General features: G+C 47.0%; 2 protein-coding genes across 2 annotated transcripts; both read right to left on the bottom strand.

Moving 5' to 3' along the window:
- Positions 1-4,393: 4,393 nt before the first annotated feature.
- LOC135152192 (uncharacterized) lies at positions 4,394-6,151 on the bottom strand. Its single transcript, XM_064092028.1, has 3 exons — positions 5,871-6,151; positions 5,111-5,690; positions 4,394-5,029 (listed from the first exon to the last, which is right to left on the bottom strand). The coding sequence occupies exons 1-3, from the start codon at positions 6,149-6,151 to the stop codon at positions 4,394-4,396; spliced, it is 1,497 nt and encodes a 498-aa protein (XP_063948098.1).
- Positions 6,152-12,648: 6,497 nt separating this feature from the next.
- Positions 12,649-17,148, bottom strand: LOC135152191 (uncharacterized). Its single transcript, XM_064092027.1, has 4 exons — positions 16,877-17,148; positions 15,229-16,753; positions 14,742-15,114; positions 12,649-14,633 (listed from the first exon to the last, which is right to left on the bottom strand). The coding sequence occupies exons 1-4, from the start codon at positions 17,146-17,148 to the stop codon at positions 12,649-12,651; spliced, it is 4,155 nt and encodes a 1,384-aa protein (XP_063948097.1).
- Between the last annotated feature and the right edge of the window lie 1,437 nt (positions 17,149-18,585).

The following is an 18,585-nucleotide window of genomic DNA, read 5'->3' as shown; positions in this document are numbered from 1 at the left end:
ACCTCTTTAAGTGTTGGGTGTTCCATGCCCGTGGTATGAGTCTTCTGTCCAGGTCTGTGAGGTGATAGGTACCTTCCCAAAGCACTGTTTTGATGATATATGGGCCTTCCCACTTTGCACCAAAGGCTCCATGAACGGGAACCCTCATGTTAGGCATCATTTTCCTGAGAACTAGGTCCCCCGTCTTGAGGGGTCGAGCCCTCACTTTCTTATCAAAATATTTACGGGTCCTCTGTTGATATGCGGCAAGTTTCAACTGAGCCGTATCCCTTACTTCTTCAATCAGGTCTAAGTAGAGTCTGTGATTGACTTCATTATTCTCAGGGTCATAGTTATCCCTTCGAAAAGATCCTGCTCCAACTTCTACGGGAACCATGGCTTCACACCCGTATGTTAGGGTGAACGGGGTTTCACCGGTGGTAGACCTTGGAGTGGTATTGTAAGACCACAACACCATAGGGAGTTCTTCTGGCCAGCATCCCTTTTTCTATCCCAGTTTGGCTTTCAGGGTGTGCTTAATAATATTGTTTACGGCCTCCGTTTGACCGTTGCTCTGAGGGTGGCACACCGCGGAGAAGCCTTTCTTTATGCCAAGGTGTTCACAGAAATTCATCATTTCATTGCTGTCAAACTGTTTCCCATTGTCTGATATGAGCTTGTAGGGAACCCCGTATCGACAGACGATTGCTCGATAAACGAAGTCTACCAGCTTCCTTGCAGTGATGGAAGCCAGGGGTTCAGCCTCAGCCCATTTAGTAAAGTAGTCTACAGCCACGACTGCATATTTCACTCCTCCTTTCCCTTTGGGTAACTCACCAATCAGATCTATACCCCAAACAGGAAATGGCCAGGGGCTTGTCAGGGTCTTCAACGGTACTGTTGGGCTTTTGTTTGTGTTAGAGAACCTTTGGCAACTGTCACAGGCCTTGGCGAAAGCGTGAGAATCCTTGTGGAGGGTAGGCCAGTAGTAGCCTTGACAGAGGATTTTGTGAGCGAGGGAGGCACCCCCCGAGTGATTCCCACAAATTCCTTCATGCACCTCGCGCATAATGTATTCACATCTTATCCCAGCAACACACCTGAGGAGGGGCCGATTGAACCCCCTTTTGTAAAGGATTCCATCATAAATTACGTACTGGGCTGCCTTGTATCTCAATTTCCTGGCTTCATCCTTGTCCGTAGGCAGGGTTCCGTTGGCTATGTATTCATGGATTGGGGTTGTCCAAAGGTCAGACTCATCGACCTCAACGTCCATGACTTCAATCTTGGGAATGCTAGGCTGATACTGGATTTCGAGGGGGATCACTCCAAGCATGTGTGCATCCCTCTGAGAGCCCAATTCGGCTAAGGCATCTGCATCTGCATTCTCAGATCTTGGTATTTGCTCTAGCTTGATTTCCCTGAATTTCCTAATTAATTCCTGGGCATACCGCATATAGAGATCGGTACGGGGACCCCTAGCTTGGAAGCCTCCTCGGATGTGCCAGACTACCAGCATAGAATCACTGTAAACATTCATATTTTCCACCCTCATTTCCAAGGCTAGCTTCAGCCCAGCTATTAGGGCTTCATACTCCGCGTCATTGTTGGTGGCTCTAAAGTCGAAATGAATGGAGCTTTGCAGCTTATGGCCTTCCAGACTGACTAAGACAATGCCAGCCCCGGCCCCATTTCCATTTACAGCCCCATCGACGTACAGGTTCCACCAGGGGGAACAATTCTCGGGTATGGCTATTGGAGGCTGAGGCTCAGGTATGCATTCCATCCCTTTGACTTCGAAGGTGGGTGGAAATTCCAAGATGAAGTCAGCTAGCGTTTGTCCCTTGATGGCAGTTCTTGGCTTGTATTCTATGTCAAACTGACCTAGCTCGACTGCCCATTTCATGATCCTTCCAGAGGCTTCCGGCTTGTGCAAGACCTGTCTGAGGGGGAAGGATGTACGCACTTCAATCTTGTGAGCCTGAAAGTAAGGCCTTAGTTTGCGGGAAGCCAAAATTAGTGCATAGGCTAACTTCTCCATATTTGAGTAGCAGGTTTTAGCATCAAGTAGTCTTTTGCTCACGTAGTATACTGGCTGTTGGGTTGGCTCTTCCTCCTTGATCAGGACAGCGCTAATTGAGAACTCGGAAACCCCTAGGTAAAGGATCAAGGCTTCACCCTCCGTCGGTTTGGCCAACAGTGGCGGGCTTCCAAGTTGCTCCTTCAGCTTCAGGAAGCCAACCTCGCATTCTGTCGTCCATTCAAATTTTTGCCCCTTTTTTATGGCTGCAAAGAATTCTCTACATTTGTCCGAGGACTTTGAGATAAACCGGTTTAGGGCGGCAACCCGGCCTGTAAGGCATTGCACCTCTTTTATATTCCTACGCGGCCTCTTTTCAATTAAGGCCTTGATCTTCGCAGGGTTAGCTTCGATTCCCCTGTGATTGACAATGAAGCCCAGGAACTTGCCAGATTCAACCCCGAATATGAATTTTTGGGGATTCAACTTCATCCTGTAATCCCTCAGTATGTCGAACATCTCTGATAAGTGTGTAACATGATCATAGGCTTCCTTTGATTTAACTAGCATGTCATCCACATACACTTCCATTGTTCTCCCAATCTGATCCTTAAACATCTTATTGACCAGCCTTTGATATGTGGCCCCAACATTTAGTAAACCAAACGGCATGCCTATAAAGCAATAAAGTCCCCTATCAGTGATGAAGGAGGTGTGTTCCTGATCTGGCTCAAACATGGGGATCTGATTGTAGCCCGAGTAGGCGTCCATGAAGCTTAACAGTGCATGCCCCGCAGTGGAAACCACCAATTGGTCAATTCGAGGAAGCGGGAAGCTGTCCTTAGGGCAAGCCTTGTTCAGATTAGTAAAGTCTATGCATGTTCTCCACTTTCCGTTAGGTTTCTTCACCAACACCGGGTTTGCTAGCCACGTAGGGTAAAAAGCTTCTTTCACTAGGCCTGCCTTTAATAGACGGTCTACCTCTTCTTGAAGAGCGGTAGCCCTTTCCCCGCTAATTGGTCTCCTCTTCTGTCTAACTCCTTTTCTGTCTGGGTCAATATTGAGGTGGTGGCACATGACTTCTGGGTGAATCACGATCATATCCGAATGGTTCCAAGCAAAGACGTCCAGATTATTCTTTAAGAATGCAGCAAGGGTTTCCCTCAGGTCCGGCCCCAATTGCTCCCCAATTTTTAATTCTTTAGTGGGGTCGGACTCATCCACCAAGATGGACAGGGTATCCCCAACTGCTTCAGTCTTCACCTGGGTTTCCGGCATCCTTGGGTCGAGGTCGATCTCAACGGTAACCTCTTTGCTGCCACCCTCTTGGGTTTGCGTACCCAGGATTTCATGAACGGGAGGCCGTGTCCGGTTTCCGAGTTGATAGGTTACCATAGCACTGTTGAAGTCACAAGGTGCCTCGCACTCATTTTCTTGTTTTTTATTTTGGGGCTGCTTTTGACCATCCCCTTCCAAGTCACTGTCAGTAACATCTTCCACAATTCCTTCAACCAGGGTTTCTGTTGTATCAGTATTTTTCACTGGGAGTGTATCCGTGGGTGTAAGCCCTTCATGCACAGCATGCGAGGCTTCTAGATAAGGGTCTTCCCCCGGATGTTGCACGATAATCACCATGTTGCAGGTTGCTTTCACAAACTTTATTAAAACCCTTCCTTGAGCCTTGGTTTAGGGTTCCTCTTCTATATCCACTTGCTTGTAACAGCTCTCCGGGATGTCTTCATCCATTTGCTGGGCTTTTTTACAGGCTTTTACTGCAGATCTCAAAGGCTTGCTATAACATTCCCGGGAGTCAGCCTGACATCCCCGTACACATCCTACCCCATTGGGGGTTGGGAACTTCATGGATAGGTGGTATATTGAGGTTACAACCCGCATGTCCCTTAAGATAGGTCTGCCCAGGATCCCATTTATAGGAGATGTCTTCATTCACTACCATGAATTCTGCAACTTGAGTGGTAGCCCGGGGTTCCTCTCCAAGGGTGATCGGGAGTCTTACCCTTCCAACAATCTGGACAGCATTCCCCGTGAAACCATACAATTCATTGTAGCAAGCCATCATGTCTCTGTCTGCCATTTTCATCCTCTGGTACGCACTATAGGCTAAGATATCGACAGAGCTTCCGTTATCGACAAGAAGCCTGTGTACATTGACATTTCCGATCACGGCTGTTACCACCAGGGCATCGCTATGAGGATGGTGTACCGCGCGTGCATCCCACTCAGTGAAGGAAATGTCCATGGTCTCCCTTTTGAACATTTTGGGAGGCCTTTCAGACAGATGGCACACATTGGTTAAGGGTGGCCCTCGGGCCTCCCGTACATATCTTTTCATAGCACTGCGTCCCTGGCCTCCCACGAAGGGCCCTCCGATGATCATCCGTACACTGCCAGCTCGAGTGTTACGGTTGGCTTCCTGGTTATTCGTTCTTTCAGCTTTCTTTTCCTTATACTTCTTAGCCTCTTGGCTACAAACTCCGTCAGGTATCCTGTTTTGATAAGATCCTCTATGTGGTCTTTAAGATGAACACATTCCGCCGTGTCGTGTCCGTTCAAGTCGTGGAAAGCACAATATTTTCCCTGGTCCTTCTTCCCCGGGGGTCCATTTCGGAAGGGCTTCCGGAAGAGTCTCGCCTTATCTTCAACCTCGAAAATATGATATATGGAGGCTGTTAGAGGCGTGTATTCATGATACCTCGTTTCTCTTGCCTTCCTCATCGTGAGTCTCGACTTATCGAAGCCCTGCGTGTTGGTTGTGTTCACAGTAATAGGTGAAGTCTTGCCATCTCGGCTTGAAGGCTTCTCATCAGCAGGCCTTACGTAGGGATTCCTCTTATAGGTGTTCCTTCTGTCTGGGCTGTGGGACCTATCCCTTTTATTCTTCCAGCTGCTACAGCTTTCAGACTTCGACTCCTTCTTTAACTTAGCTAGTGATTCCTCAATCACCTTATGGGGTTTAGCCTTAGCGAAGAAGTCAGCCAGGGTTTCAGGCTCCCGTCCTTGCAATTCCTTCTAGAAGTCTGTTCTAGGCCTTACCCCTGCTATCAAGAAGTTCTTCAGGGTTTCCTGGGATGTTGGCCTAACACGGGGTACCTCCGAGTTGAAGCGTTTGAAATACTCCCTTAATGTCTCGTGTTCCTTTTGCTTAATATTAGCCAGAGTGTTGGCAGGTGGGACATAAGTGACGGAAGCCCTGAATTGGCCCACAAATAGTTCACACATTTTCCTCCAAGAGTTGATGGAATCACCGGGAAGCCTCTTGAACCAATGGTGAGCATCATCCCTCAGGGTTGCAGCCAACAAGCGACATTTTGTGAGGTCTTGAATCTGGTAGACCTCCATATCGGTGTCAAACTGGCTAAGATATTCCACGGGATCTGTGGTTCCGTTAAATCGCAGGTCGCCAACCCCCCTGTGGATACGAGGTAGGGGTGACTCCCTAACCTTCTTAGTAAATGGTGACTTAACGGTAAGCTCGGCTTTCGACTTCTTATCGGCTTTCACCTTCTTTAGGGCTTCCAGCAGCTCTTCCATCTTGCATTTATCATCCCTATCATCAAGTGCAACCTCATAGTCATCATCCAGGGGCCGATCTTTCTTTTTGCTTATTTCATTGTCATTGTGCGACCCTGAGCTTTCCTCATCATCATGAAAGGAGACAATTTTTGACGGCCTTTAGTTTTTATCCTTTGACCGAGCTTCAGACACGGGCTTCTCCTGTCTTTGGCTGGGAGTAGCCCTGTGTTGCGAGCCTTCAGGTTCATCCCCGTTAGGGGCCTTGTTGCCAAGCCTGTGCCGCAAGTCTTGCTCGGTCAGTTTCCTTCCAAGGCGATCAAACACACTAGCATCCTACGAGTGCTCTCTATCATCCATCTCAGGGTCAGCTCCATCCTCAGGGTTGCCGCATTCCTTCCTACCACCTTCTCCATCAAAATCTAGCTTGGTGGGAGTCACCTTGCTAGCCTTTTTCGACCTTGCTGATTTCTTTTTCAGAGAAGCAATCTTTCGACTCATCCTCTTTATTTTTGCCTTCATCTCCTCGCGTGTTAATTCCCCGCTCGGAACATCGCTTTCACCTTGCGTAGCGCCTTCCGACGTCTTTGGGTTTTCAGTATTTTCGGGAATTTCTGACATCTCTTCTCTCTAAGATCAGTAACCCCCTCCTTCTAGCGCCAAAAAGTGTTGTGAGAGGAATTGATACAACACCCCCCAGAACCGCATAGCACAATTATAGGGATATCTATTACAACTACGAAAATCACGGCTAGCTCTTAGGGGCTACTGTTAACATAAACTAAAGAAAACGAATGAGAAACAAGTGTGTTTAGGGGCTGAGCTTGCAAAGAACCAAACAACGAGGCCGGAATTATGGAATTCCGTCCTGCAATTGCCCGGAAATATCTGTCACAAAGGTTACACGTGCCTCTCTTTAGAGTGTAGAACTCGTGAAAATGATCCAAGTCCCTTTGCAAGGTGCCTACATACCCTATATTATAGGGATCAAGCCCATGTAGTTCTCGATTTAGGACTCTGAAGAGATAAGCTCTTATCCCCTCTAGTTTAGGATAAAACAACTTCCTCTTGTAGTTATCTAGCGGCATCCCACTCCAAGTAGGTCACTTGAAGCCTTCATCTTGCATAATTATCCGAATATTCTTGAATTATCTCCACCAATTATAATTATCTCCATAATAGATGTATTTATCTCTTAATCCATAGATAAATAATAGCTGATATACTCCCAATATGCCTCCAATTCGTCCCCCTAGAAACAAGGAAGAAGAGTCCTTCTTGGAGTCTGCCTGCCGTTCTCCCAGGTGGCGGAAGCCCTGCCAGCGGCATCCCCTAACTGCAGCCCCGTAACTGCAAGCCAGGATGCACTTAGTGGTAACCCCTAGCAGCGGTAACCCCTAAAGCGCCTTCAGGTGCAACCCCATTCTGATGGCAGTCTTCATTATGCTTCCAATGCAAGTCTATGTATCTCTTTGTACACCTTCAATGATTCACCCAGCCATGGTGAAGCCCATTATCCCTAACCAGATGACTCTAGTAAACCCAAGTAAAGCCCATATAATATGATGGGCTGTAAAATAAGCCCAGGGAGATTTTATGGCACAACAGAACTCAAAGCTTGGGGGGATAGGCTGTCAAAAAAATTCAAAGAAAGTCTAAGAAAATGTCGAGAAAGAATGATTAGGTTCAGGGGAGGCAATGATGCTTTTTCTCAGCAATGCTATATATACAGAGGCTATGAAAGAGTACTCAAAACTTTTAAGTCAACAAGAAGACTTCTTGAAACAAAGAGCAAAACAGCATTGGCTAAAAGCAGCAGATAATAACACGAAGTAATTTCATGTGTATGCTTCTGCGCGAAAGAAAAGGAATCAGATAACCCAACTAAAAGATGATGATGGCAATTGGCACGACTGGAAACATGGTCTAGGAGAGATTATTGGCAATTATTATAAAAAGCTATTTCAATCAAATGAAGCAGTATATGGTGTAGTCCGACTATTGAAAGTCGAATTAATAGAGAACAAAATGAGATGCTAACTGCAAACTTCACAGCCGATGAGGTTAACAGTGCAATATTTTCAATGCATCCGGATAAAAGCCCAGGTCGAGACGGAATGAACCCAGCTTTTGATCAAAGATTTTGGGAAATCATAGGTAATGATATATCTTCTGCTTGTATAAATATCTTATCTACTAATAATATTCCTGTGGGCTTGAACAATACTTTAGTGGTTCTTATTCCAAAGAAGACTACTCTGGAAACAACGAATGATTTGAGACCGATTTCTTTGTGCAATGTTATTGTTAGGTCCCGATAGATGGTTTAATTAAGCTAGAAGGGGGGGTTGAATAGCTTAATCACCAATTAAAAATATTTATGTCATTTTAAAAAGTTTTCACCCCTTCTTTAGAACTTGTATCGATAGTATTGGCAGTTACATGCGGAAGTGTAAGAAAAGAAAAGGAAAATATCACACGAGCGATTTTGTCCTGGTTCGCGGTGGCTAACTCAACCCTTGGAGTCCACTCACCCCTAGTCAAGTCCCCGAGCTCCTCCCCGAACTCGAGATTTTCTCTACAATAAAGATACTCATTTACAGTAGGCGGGAAAGCCTTTACAAATATATATCTTGGAGCGTAACTCTTCGTTACCTCCTCACTATAAATGTAAATTACAAGACTCGTCTCGGAACGTAACTACCTTGTTACTTCCTCAAAATCGTTGCACCTCCAGTGGTCTTTGTACTTCTAAACCTTTTGCAGGTCTTGGATCTTAGGTATTAGGTCTTGGGTCTTTCCTCTTCTTCACGGTGCGATCACTATCAACTCCCCGTCAATACGTCAAAGACTTGGGTCTTAGAACGAAGATCACCTCACTTCACTTCACCTCACTGCAAAAGTTAGAACACAATATCCACAAACAAATTGTTATGGATCAAAAATCGAGGGGTGAGCTTCGTGCTTTTTGACTGATCTCGCGAGTCGGAACTCAGACGGGTCCTCACGAGGTGCCTACGTATCTTCAGCGGGGTGAAGAATCAAGTCAAAAAACGTAGTTCTATTTTGGAGGGGTAGAGCCCTTTATATAGATGTCTCAGGGTTAGAGACTGATCAGAAGTAGGATCCCTGGTGTTAGAGTCCTAGTAGAAATAGGTATTTGAGTCAGAGATAGGATAGGACTGATCCTTGATCCTTATCTTGAGCTGCTGGAGGTTATCTAGGACTCTAGTTAGTTATCCACGAAACTCAGAGTTCTTGTAGGACTCTCGGAGTCCTGGACTCGTCAGTCAGACTCCTAGTAGGACTAGGATTCGAGTTCTGGGCCCTGACCGGGCTGGGGGCTCGTGTCTTGAGTTTGGGCAGCCCATGTTTCTCAAACATGAATGCCCAACGGGCTTTTTATAACCTCAATCTGCTAGCCACGAATTTTGGGTGATAGACCCAGAATCCGGGCCTTATATTCTGGCCTTTAATCAGACCCGGCCTCAAAATTACCCAATAATTTTTAGGGCCAATTTCAGACCCATATCATTTGCCCCCCAACTTTGGATAAGTTTCGTAGAAACTTTTCTAAAGTTTTAGAGCATTTTCAATCACTTCTCGAGTCTATTCTGAGTAAGGTCAGCCATCTAGGCCGATTCTGGACTTTCCTTAGTCGATCCGAGGCATTTTGGGGGTACATCAAGTGTTCTGGGGTGCTTTTTGTGCGTTTTCCGGGCGCTTCCAGGGCGCTAGACCTCGCCCAGGTCGATTTAGGGCGCTCAGGGCGTCCAGGTCGACGCTGGCGCGCAGCTCGGGCGCACCTCGGGCGCTCAGGGGCGCTCGACCTCGCCCAGGTCGATTTAAGGCGCTCAGGGCGTCCAGGTCGACGCTGGCGCGCAGCTCGGGCGCTCATGGGCGCTCGACCTCGCCCAGGTCGACGCTCGCGCGCACCGTGGGCGCACCTTGGGCGCTTATGGGCGCTCACGGGCGTTAGGTGTTTTTTGACACCCAAGTCAGTTGTCGACCTCACCCAGGTCGATTTAGGGCATCCTTGGTGCCCAGGTCGACGCTGGTGAGGTCCTCAGGCGCACCTCGGGCGCTTTGGCGCTCCTGGGGCGCTCATAGGGCGCTCCCAGGGCGCTTCTTGGGCGCTCTCGGGCATTAGGTGTTTTTTGACACCCAAGTCGATTGTCGACCTCACCCAGGTCGATTTAGGGCATTTTAGGTGCCCAGGTCGACGGTGGTGAGGTCCTCAAGCGCACCTCGGGCGCTCTTGGCGCTCCTGGGGCGCTCATAGGGCGCTCCCAGGGCGCTTCGCGGGCGCTCTCGGGCGTTAGGTGTTTTTTAACACCCAATGTTAATTGTCGACCTCACCCAGGTCGATTTAGGGCATTTTGGGTGCCCAGGTCGATGGTGGTGAGGTCCTCAAGCGCACCTCGGGCGCTCTTGGCGCTCGTGGGGCGCTTCATGGGCGCTCCCAGGGCGCTTCATGGGCGCTCTCGAGCGTTTCAGGACTATACATATTTTAAACATGGATTATGCAACCATTAAGTGTAATCATGCTTGATTATGACTTGTTAATGGTATAAGATAAGATTAGGCCTTAATCAAGGTTTTAGGGGCCTTTTCTAGGCTAATCCCTTGATTAGGGTTTTATAAGGTTTTATACATATTTTATACATGAAAATATGTATAAATATTGTATTTTCATTTATTTTTAGGCTCTAGGAAAATCTAGATCCTTCCAAAACCTTCTAGATTATGGGCTTTTTCTTGGGCTTGGGCTAGTTGACCTGTAATAGCAGGTCACTTGGCCTGTTGACCTGTTAGATGACCTGTTGGCCATCCTATAAATAAGTGAGCATCCTCATTTCTCACTTCACACTTCTCACTCTACAAGTTTACAACATCTCTCTAGAATTCTCTCAAGCTTCAAGCTTTCACCACCAAGGTTCTTTCAAGCTCAAATGGCTGATCGGGAAGCATCACGCTTGGCCAAGATTTCCAAGGCCATGGGCACCTCCTCCAAGTCCAAGAGAGGTACTACTATAATCATAAACTCTTCTTGTTCATCTTTACTTGATTTGATCAATATTATGCGGGATGAATACCCCTCCCTAGCTGAGCTAGGTTCTTATGGCTATGCTGCCGATTGTTCGCCTTCGTTGGCCAAGGCCTATCATAGATTGCTTAACTTTCCCAAAGCTTATTCCCTGGTCCGTGCCGAACCCGGGGATAGGACCTGTCATTGGGATCCGCAGCACTTGTTTGTATACAAGCATGCTCTACTAGCCGGACTTAGGTTTCCCCTGCATCCCTTCATCCCTAAGCTCTTAGCTGATGTGGGACTCAATCCTTGCCAATTGACGCCCAATGCTTGGCGCATAATTCATTGTTTCATGGTTCAGTGCCTATCTAAAGGCCTTTCCATGTCTGTCTCATTGTTTCGTAAGATTTTCCAATTCAAGAACTACCCGGTGGGCTCCACGGGTTGGGTTCTTATTAGTCATCGGCCTGACCAGCCTCATATTTTCAACAATTCCTCTATTCCGGATAACAACCCTCGTTGGAAGAAAGAGTTCTTCAAGCTACACTGGGAAGGGGGAGATTGGGGAACTCTATTCAGATCCAAGTTTTGTAAGGTCGTTGATGGGAGTGTCGACTCCATCCACCTATCGGATGTCGAGAAGGCAGCCTATGCTGAATTGGTCAAAGACAATGGCCAATCCAAATGCTGGGATCTCCTTGATGAATTCAATCTTAGAAAGCTTGGTCTTTCAAGGGTTAGTGATGAAGGTATAAACCCCCTTTTTTTTTTACACCTAGGACTTTTCTCGGGTCTACCCCATTATTCACGACTTAACTTATTTCTTGTTTTTGTTTTGCAGCTGCCACAAAAATCAATGAGCAGAATGCGCCTCTCCAAGAGGAGACGGGTCGTATGAAGCGGCATAGGTTGGCTCAAGACCCTCGGGTCCCTCGGGAGTTGCCTGCCTTCCTTCAACCCCATTCAGAGGGAGGATCATCTAGTCAGCCTCGGGCTTCCAAGTCTGAAGCCTTTAAACCGGCCTGGGGTTTTCGAAGGACTGATTCGGTGCTGGGATCGACTGTTCATGCTTCTGATTGGTCCCTTCACTCTATTACCCCTGCCGACTACCAGGATGTGGTGCTACAGTCGGAGATCGAGGGGATTGATGGCTTTGGCTCTCAAGCCCTTGCTAGTGTGAGTGTTCTTACAAACTTATTGTTTATGTTTTCCGAGTCTTTCTTAACCCGTTTATCTACTTGTCTCAGGCTAATGCTCAATTCCAGGCTGCCCTCCATCAGGCTAAAGCTTGGAAAAAACAAGCTGAGAGCCACAAGAAGGCTAAGGAATCCTTGGAGAAGGGCATGGAGGCCCTTCGAATCAAGGATGCGGAAAAAGACGAGATTGTGGCTAAGACTCAATCGAAGCTAGTGGAAGCTCGAAGCGAGCTAGTCGAGGCTCGAAAGGGAAAAGATGCTATCATCGACGACTATATGGACTCTGATGAGTTCAAGAATCTGCTGGAGAAGCACAATGAGACCACCTCTGCAGAGGATTACAGTAACGGGTGGAATGAGGCTGTTCATTTCATTCATGAGGATCATCCAGACCTATTCCATCCTAAATGGGATTACCTCTGTCCCATGAGGATTGTTCTTGACTCTCCTAGTCCTATTGAAGAGGAAGTCGAAGATTTGGGTGTCATTGAAAAGCATCCGGCTGGGGAGTCCGGGTCTGCAGATAGCTCGGAGGCTGATTCCGAGTCTGATGAGTAGGATTTATTAAGGACCCTGCGTGGTCTACTTATTTAGACTTATCTAGCCTTAACTTGTAGTATCGGACTTATCAAGCCTTAGCTTGTAATTTTCACTCAATCAATGTTAATCGTAACTTATTTATGGTTGAATTCATGTTCCAAGTTGACCCGTTCACGGTAAGTAAACAAAAACTCAAGGAAAACATTAGAAGCATGAGATATGGAGCAATCCATAAGAAATTTTATTGAATCTATAGTAGAAGAGATAAACAACTAAAATCAACTAAGTTATAAACTAACTGGCAGTGGTCTATCTGACCTTATTCAATGGTCATCTACTTGCTAAGATAATCAAATATAATAAATCTTCAAGTTGGTGGCATGCCAACTCCTTGGAAACTCAACTCCATCCAGGGTCTGAAGCTTGTACGAGCCGCGACCAATAACATCCTTCACCTGATACGGACCTTCCCAGTTTGGGGCCATCTTTCCCTTGGGACCAACTCCTGAGGCCTCAGCTTTCCTTAGGACTAAATCCCCTTTTCTGAAGAATCGTTCCTTGACTCGGAGATTATAGTAATAGGAAGCTCGTTTTTGGCTCTCAACGATCCTGGCGTTAGCCTCATCACGGACCTCATCGATCATGTCGAGTGCGAGTCTCATTCCTTCCTCATTGGCTTCGGGCTCATACTGCTGGACCCTGGGGGAGGTATGAGTTATCTCAAGTGGCACTACGGCTTCAGCCCCGTAAGCTAACTGGAACGGGGTTGCTCCTGTGGAGACCTTGCAGGTTGTTCGATATGCCCATAGTATAGGGAGAATCTCTTCAGCCCAAGACCCATGCGCTTTCTCGACTCTTTTCTTTAGCCCATCAAGGATTATCCTGTTGGCTACTTCAGCTTGCCCATTGGCTTGAGGATGGGCAACCGAAGTGAATCGTAGCTCAATGCTATAGTCGTTACAGTATCCCACAAACTCTGGATTGTTGAACTGAGCTCCATTGTCAGTAACCAAGACTCGGGGTATGCCATACCTGCATATGACGTTTTCCCAAAAGAACTGAGCAACTTGCTTGGTGGTTATCTTGGCCAGGGGTTTGGCCTCAATCCACTTGGTAAAGTAGTCAATAGCCACTATCAAAAACTTCCTTTGAGCACTGGCGAGTGGAAACGGCCCTAGGATGTCCATCCCCCACATAGCAAAGGGAATCGGGGAGTTAATGGATGTCAGCATCTCTGGGGGCTGGCGCACAACAGGTGCAAATCTCTGACAACGATCGCATCTCTTAACATAATCCTTCGCATCCTTCAGCATATTTGGCCAAAAGAACCCAAGGCGAGTAATTTTGTGAGCCAAGGCTCTCCCGCCTAGGTGCTGGCCACAGATTCCTTCATGGACCTCTTTCAAGGCTTCCCGGGCCTCATCTGGCCTTAAACACTTCAAATAAGGTATAACAAAAGATTTCTTATAGAGAATCCCTTCAATGAGTGCATACTTTAAAGCTCTTACTTGTAGTTTTCGTGCTTCCCCAGCATCAGGTGGTAGATGTCCAGTTTCGAGATACGTTTTGACCTCATCGATCCAAGTGGCCCCCGTGTCGATTGGGGCTACCAGCTTGGCATTGATACTTGGGGTTTTCAAAACCTGATAGTAAACACTTCCCGAGCACACCTCATTCTCTGAGGATGCAAACTGGGATAAGGCATCAGCCTTTGTATTCTCTTCCCTAGGTATATGTTCTACCAAACATTCTTTAAATTGCGTCATCTGGGCTTTCACAATCCTTAAGTATTTCAACATTGTTTCTTCTGGTGCCTCAAATTCTCCATTAACCTGTGACACCACAAGTCTTGAGTCCCCACATACTTTCAGGTTTTTAACCCTCAGGGTTCTCGCCAATCCCAATCCAGCTATAAGGGCCTCATACTCAGCTTCATTGTTGGTAGTTGGAAAGTCTAACTTGATCGCGTACTCGACCGTGAAGCAATCCGGGCTTCGGAGCACCAGCCCTGCCCCACTATTTTTTGTTTTTGAAGCTCCGTCAAAAATTAGTAACCAATACTCTTTAGGTTTCTCCTCTTCTTTGGGTTCCTCTACCATACTCTCCTGCCCCCCGACTTCCTTGTTGTCGATGGTGCATTCAACGAGGAAGTCAGCTAGAGCTTGAGCCTTGATTGCCACCCGTGGTTTGTATCGAATTTCAAATTCCCCAAGCTCTACTGCCCATTTGATTAATCTCCCACTAGCCTTCGGGCTATGCATTATGTTCCTAAGGGGCTGGTCTGTCAAGACTTCAATTTTGTGAGCCTGGAAGTAAGGCCTCAGCTTTCTTGAAGCTGTAATCATGGCTAAGGCAAACTTCTCAATCACAGAATAGTTGAGCTCCGCTCCATGCAAAATTTTACTAACATAGTAGACGGGTTTCTGGATTTTTCGATCCTCACGAACCAAGACCGCACTCAGTGCTTTCTCAGAGACAGCCAAGTAGACATATAATGTTTCTCCATCCACGGGCTTTGATAAGAGTGGTGGCTCTGCCATATACTTCTTCGACTGCTCAAAGGCCTCTTGGCTCTCACTTGTCCATTCAAAATCTTTAACTTTCTTCAAAGCCTTAAAGAAGGGCAAGCACTTATCCCCGGACTTCGAGATGAAACGTCCTAGTGCCGCGATTCTTCCTGTTAGCTTTTGAACATCTTTTATAGACTTAGGCGGCTCCATATCAAGGATGGCCTTTATCTTGTCGGGGTTGGCCTCAATTCCACGTTTTGAGACCATCAGACCCAAAAATTTTCCAGACCCAACTCCAAAGGCACACTTGGTTGGATTCAACATCATCTTATGTGTCCTCAGGACTTCAAAAGCCTCTCTCAGGTGTTCAAGGTGATCAGCTTTGTTCAAGCTCTTCACTAGCATATCATCAACATAGACCTCCATGGTTTTTCCAATCAGATGTTTGAACATCTTATTTGCCAGGCGTTGATATGTGGCTCCTGCATTCTTTAAACCAAACGCCATAACCAAATAACAAAAGATACCAAAATCAGTGATGAATGATACCTTAGGAATGTCGTCCTTATTCATTCGGATCTGGTTGTATCCACTAAAGCCATCCATAAAGCTCAACATCTCGTGCCCAGCTGTAGCATCGATCAGAGTATCTATTCTTGGGAGAGGAAAACAGTCCTTAGGACAAGCATCATTCAAATATGTGAAGTCTACACACATCCTCCACTTTCCATTAGCTTTCTTGACCATGACTGGGTTAGCTAGCCATTCTGGGAATTGGATTTCCTCTATAAAACCTGCTTCCAAAAGCTTATCGACCTCCTGTTTTATGGCTTCCTGCCTCTCAGGGGCAAAACTTCTCTTCTTTTGTTTCACGGGTTTTCTATCTGGGCTTACGTTAAGCGTGTGTGTCATAAAGAGGGGATCAATCCCTGGCTTATCGGCTGCGGTCCAAGCAAACACATCCCGGTTGTTCCTCAAGAATTTCACAAATTCGGATTTCATATCCTCGGGGAGCGACGCCCCTACATAGGTCACCTTCTCGGGCTCATCTGGATATAGGGAGAAGGGAACCAAGTCCTCAGCTGGCTTTCCTCTCCTTTCCTCTTCCTCTCGGACATCCAAGTCCTCAATTGGGAGAACTTGCCCCCCGGTCCCTCCAGATTTCAGAGCCCCCACATAACAACTTCTAGCCATTTTTTGATCTCCTATCTCTTCTTCCACCCCATTCTTGGTAGGGAATTTGATCTTCAAGTGGTAGGTGGATGGGATTGCTTTAAAAGCATGTATCCCAGTCCTCCCAAGGATAGCATTGTAGGTTGATGAAGCCTTAACGACCAAAAAATTCAGCATACATGTGGCCTGTCTAGGCTCGGTGCCCATTGTCACGGGTAGTTGGATCATACCTTCAATCTTTGTCTCCACATTATTAAAGCCGTATATAGGCATATCTGAAGGTGTCAATTGCGAATCTGAATATCCCATCTTCTCATATGCATCATGAAATAAGATATCTACTGAGGCTCCACCGTCAACGAGTACCCTTTTTACAGAAGAGTTTCCAATCACCGGGGTGATTACCAAAGGATCATCATGGGGAAATTTAACTCTGTCAAGATCTAAATTGTCGAATGCTAAAGCAAACTCAATTTTTGCCCTCTTCGGGGGCTCTCCAACAATGTACATCACTTCACGAGCATAAGCTTTTCGTGAGTTACTAGATAGGCCTGCTGCGGTCGGTCCTCCAGAGATTACATTGATCACAGGCCCTCTAGGCTGGTTTCTCTTATTCCTATCATCGTTGTCTCTTCCACGGTTGTCATTGTCACGGGGATTCTTGTCCGTATCCCTAGTATACTTGGACAGCTTGCCTTTTCGGATCAAAAACTCGATCTCATCCTTCAACTGCCGGCAATCATCGGTCTTATGTCCTGTATCCTTATGAAACCTGCAGTACAAGTCCTTGTTTCTCTTTTCGGGGTCAGTCCTGATAGGCTTCGGCCATCGAACACTTTCATCTTTCTCAATTTCCATCAGGATCTGACTCCTAGGGGCATTCAGCCTTGCATACTCAGTGAACCTCGGTCCTGCTTTCTTTTTGGTGGGGGACTTATCACCATCCCCTGTCTTTGAATACTTACTATCCGCGTTGTACTCGGTGTCGTTTCCACGTTTCTTTGGGTTCGGGGTCGGTCCCTGGTTATTCTGAGATTTCTTCAGGCTTTCCTCAGCCTTGATATACTTCCCGGCCCTCTCCTGGAGCTCATTCATATTTTCAGGGGCCCTCTTGGCTAGTGATCGGCGGAAATTATCATCCGTGGTTCCTTGCTGTAGGGCAATCATGGCTACTTTCTGGTCTAAATCCGGGACCTTGAGCGCCTCCTTAGTGAACCTATTCATATAGTCTCTGAGGGATTCGTTCCTGCCTTGATGAAGGTTCATCAACGAGGCTGAACTCTTAGCGTGGGTCTTGCTTCCAATAAACTGGCCTATGAAAGCTCGGCTCAAATCTCCAAACGAGGATATAGAGTTAGGGGGTAGTCGACTATACCAGTGTTGTGCCATCCCACTCAAAGTTTGGGGGAAGGCTCGACACTTAATGGCCTCCGTGACTGGTTGCAACAGCAATGCATTCATGAAAGTTCGTACATGATTCGCGGGGTCACCCGTTCCATCATACGCCTTAATTGTGGGCAACTTGAACTTTCGAGAAATCCTTGCTGCCATGATCTCCTCGGTGAATGGGGGGATCGGGTTATCTGGATCACCTGCAGCCAACAAGTGAATTCTATTCATACCTGCGTTCTGAGGGTTTTCAGTCCGTTGCCGAGGTTCGGGTGGTGGCTGCCTGGTCTGGCGTGCCGCCCTGTCTCTTCTCAACTGAGCTATCTCCTGTTCATAAGCTCGAATCCTGGCTTCGTACTCCTGGTCCGTGGGTCGACGGGACTCGGGGTTATTCGGCCCGGTGTTGTGTTGGGAGCCTCGGCTCTGGTTTCCGTCTCTCCTCCTTCGTGGGGGAATATCATAGTCCCTCTCCGAATCTTCAGAAGAGTCGTCCGTATAAACTACATACTCATCGGTTGGTCCTCTTGTGGTCGTCACAACGGTTGAGTAATGAGTCCCATGATCAGTGGCTGTGGCCACAACATTAGTCATAGGGGGCAGCGTGCCAAAAATCATAGGAATCGAGGTTTGAGCAGCGGTGGCTGTGCCACTGCTAGCAAGGGCCAACGTGACTGGTGGTGTGGTGGTGACGGGATTTGAGGTTCCAGCGGTGACCTGAGACAAGGGTGGATCCTGGGTTGCGGTGTTGTCTCCGTTTGAAGGTGCATGAATTTCTGAGCGTAATCTGGTGGACACCATGGTTGTTGTCTTCTTCCCACAGACGGCGCCAAATGTTATGGATCAAAAATCGAGGGGTGAGCTTCGTGCTTTTTGACTGATCTCGCGAGTCGGAACTCACACGGGTCCTCACGAGGTGCCTACGTATCTTCAGCGGGGTGAAGAATCAAGTCAAAAAACGTAGTTCTATTTTGGAGGGGTAGAGCCCTTTATATAGATGTCTCAGGGTTAGAGACTGATCAGAAGTAGGATCCCTGGTGTTAGAGTCCTAGTAGAAATAGGTATTTGAGTCAGAGATAGGATAGGACTGATCCTTGATCCTTATCTTGAGCTGCTGGAGGTTATCTAGGACTCTAGTTAGTTATCCACGAAACTCAGAGTTCTTATAGGACTCTCGGAGTCCTGGACTCGTCAGTCAGACTCCTAGTAGGACTAGGA

The sequence above is a fragment of the Daucus carota genome, chromosome 4, assembly GCF_001625215.2.
Source record: "Daucus carota subsp. sativus chromosome 4, DH1 v3.0, whole genome shotgun sequence".
NCBI classification, from domain to species: Eukaryota; Viridiplantae; Streptophyta; class Magnoliopsida; order Apiales; family Apiaceae; genus Daucus; species Daucus carota.
This window is presented reverse-complemented; position numbering and strand designations above follow the sequence as displayed.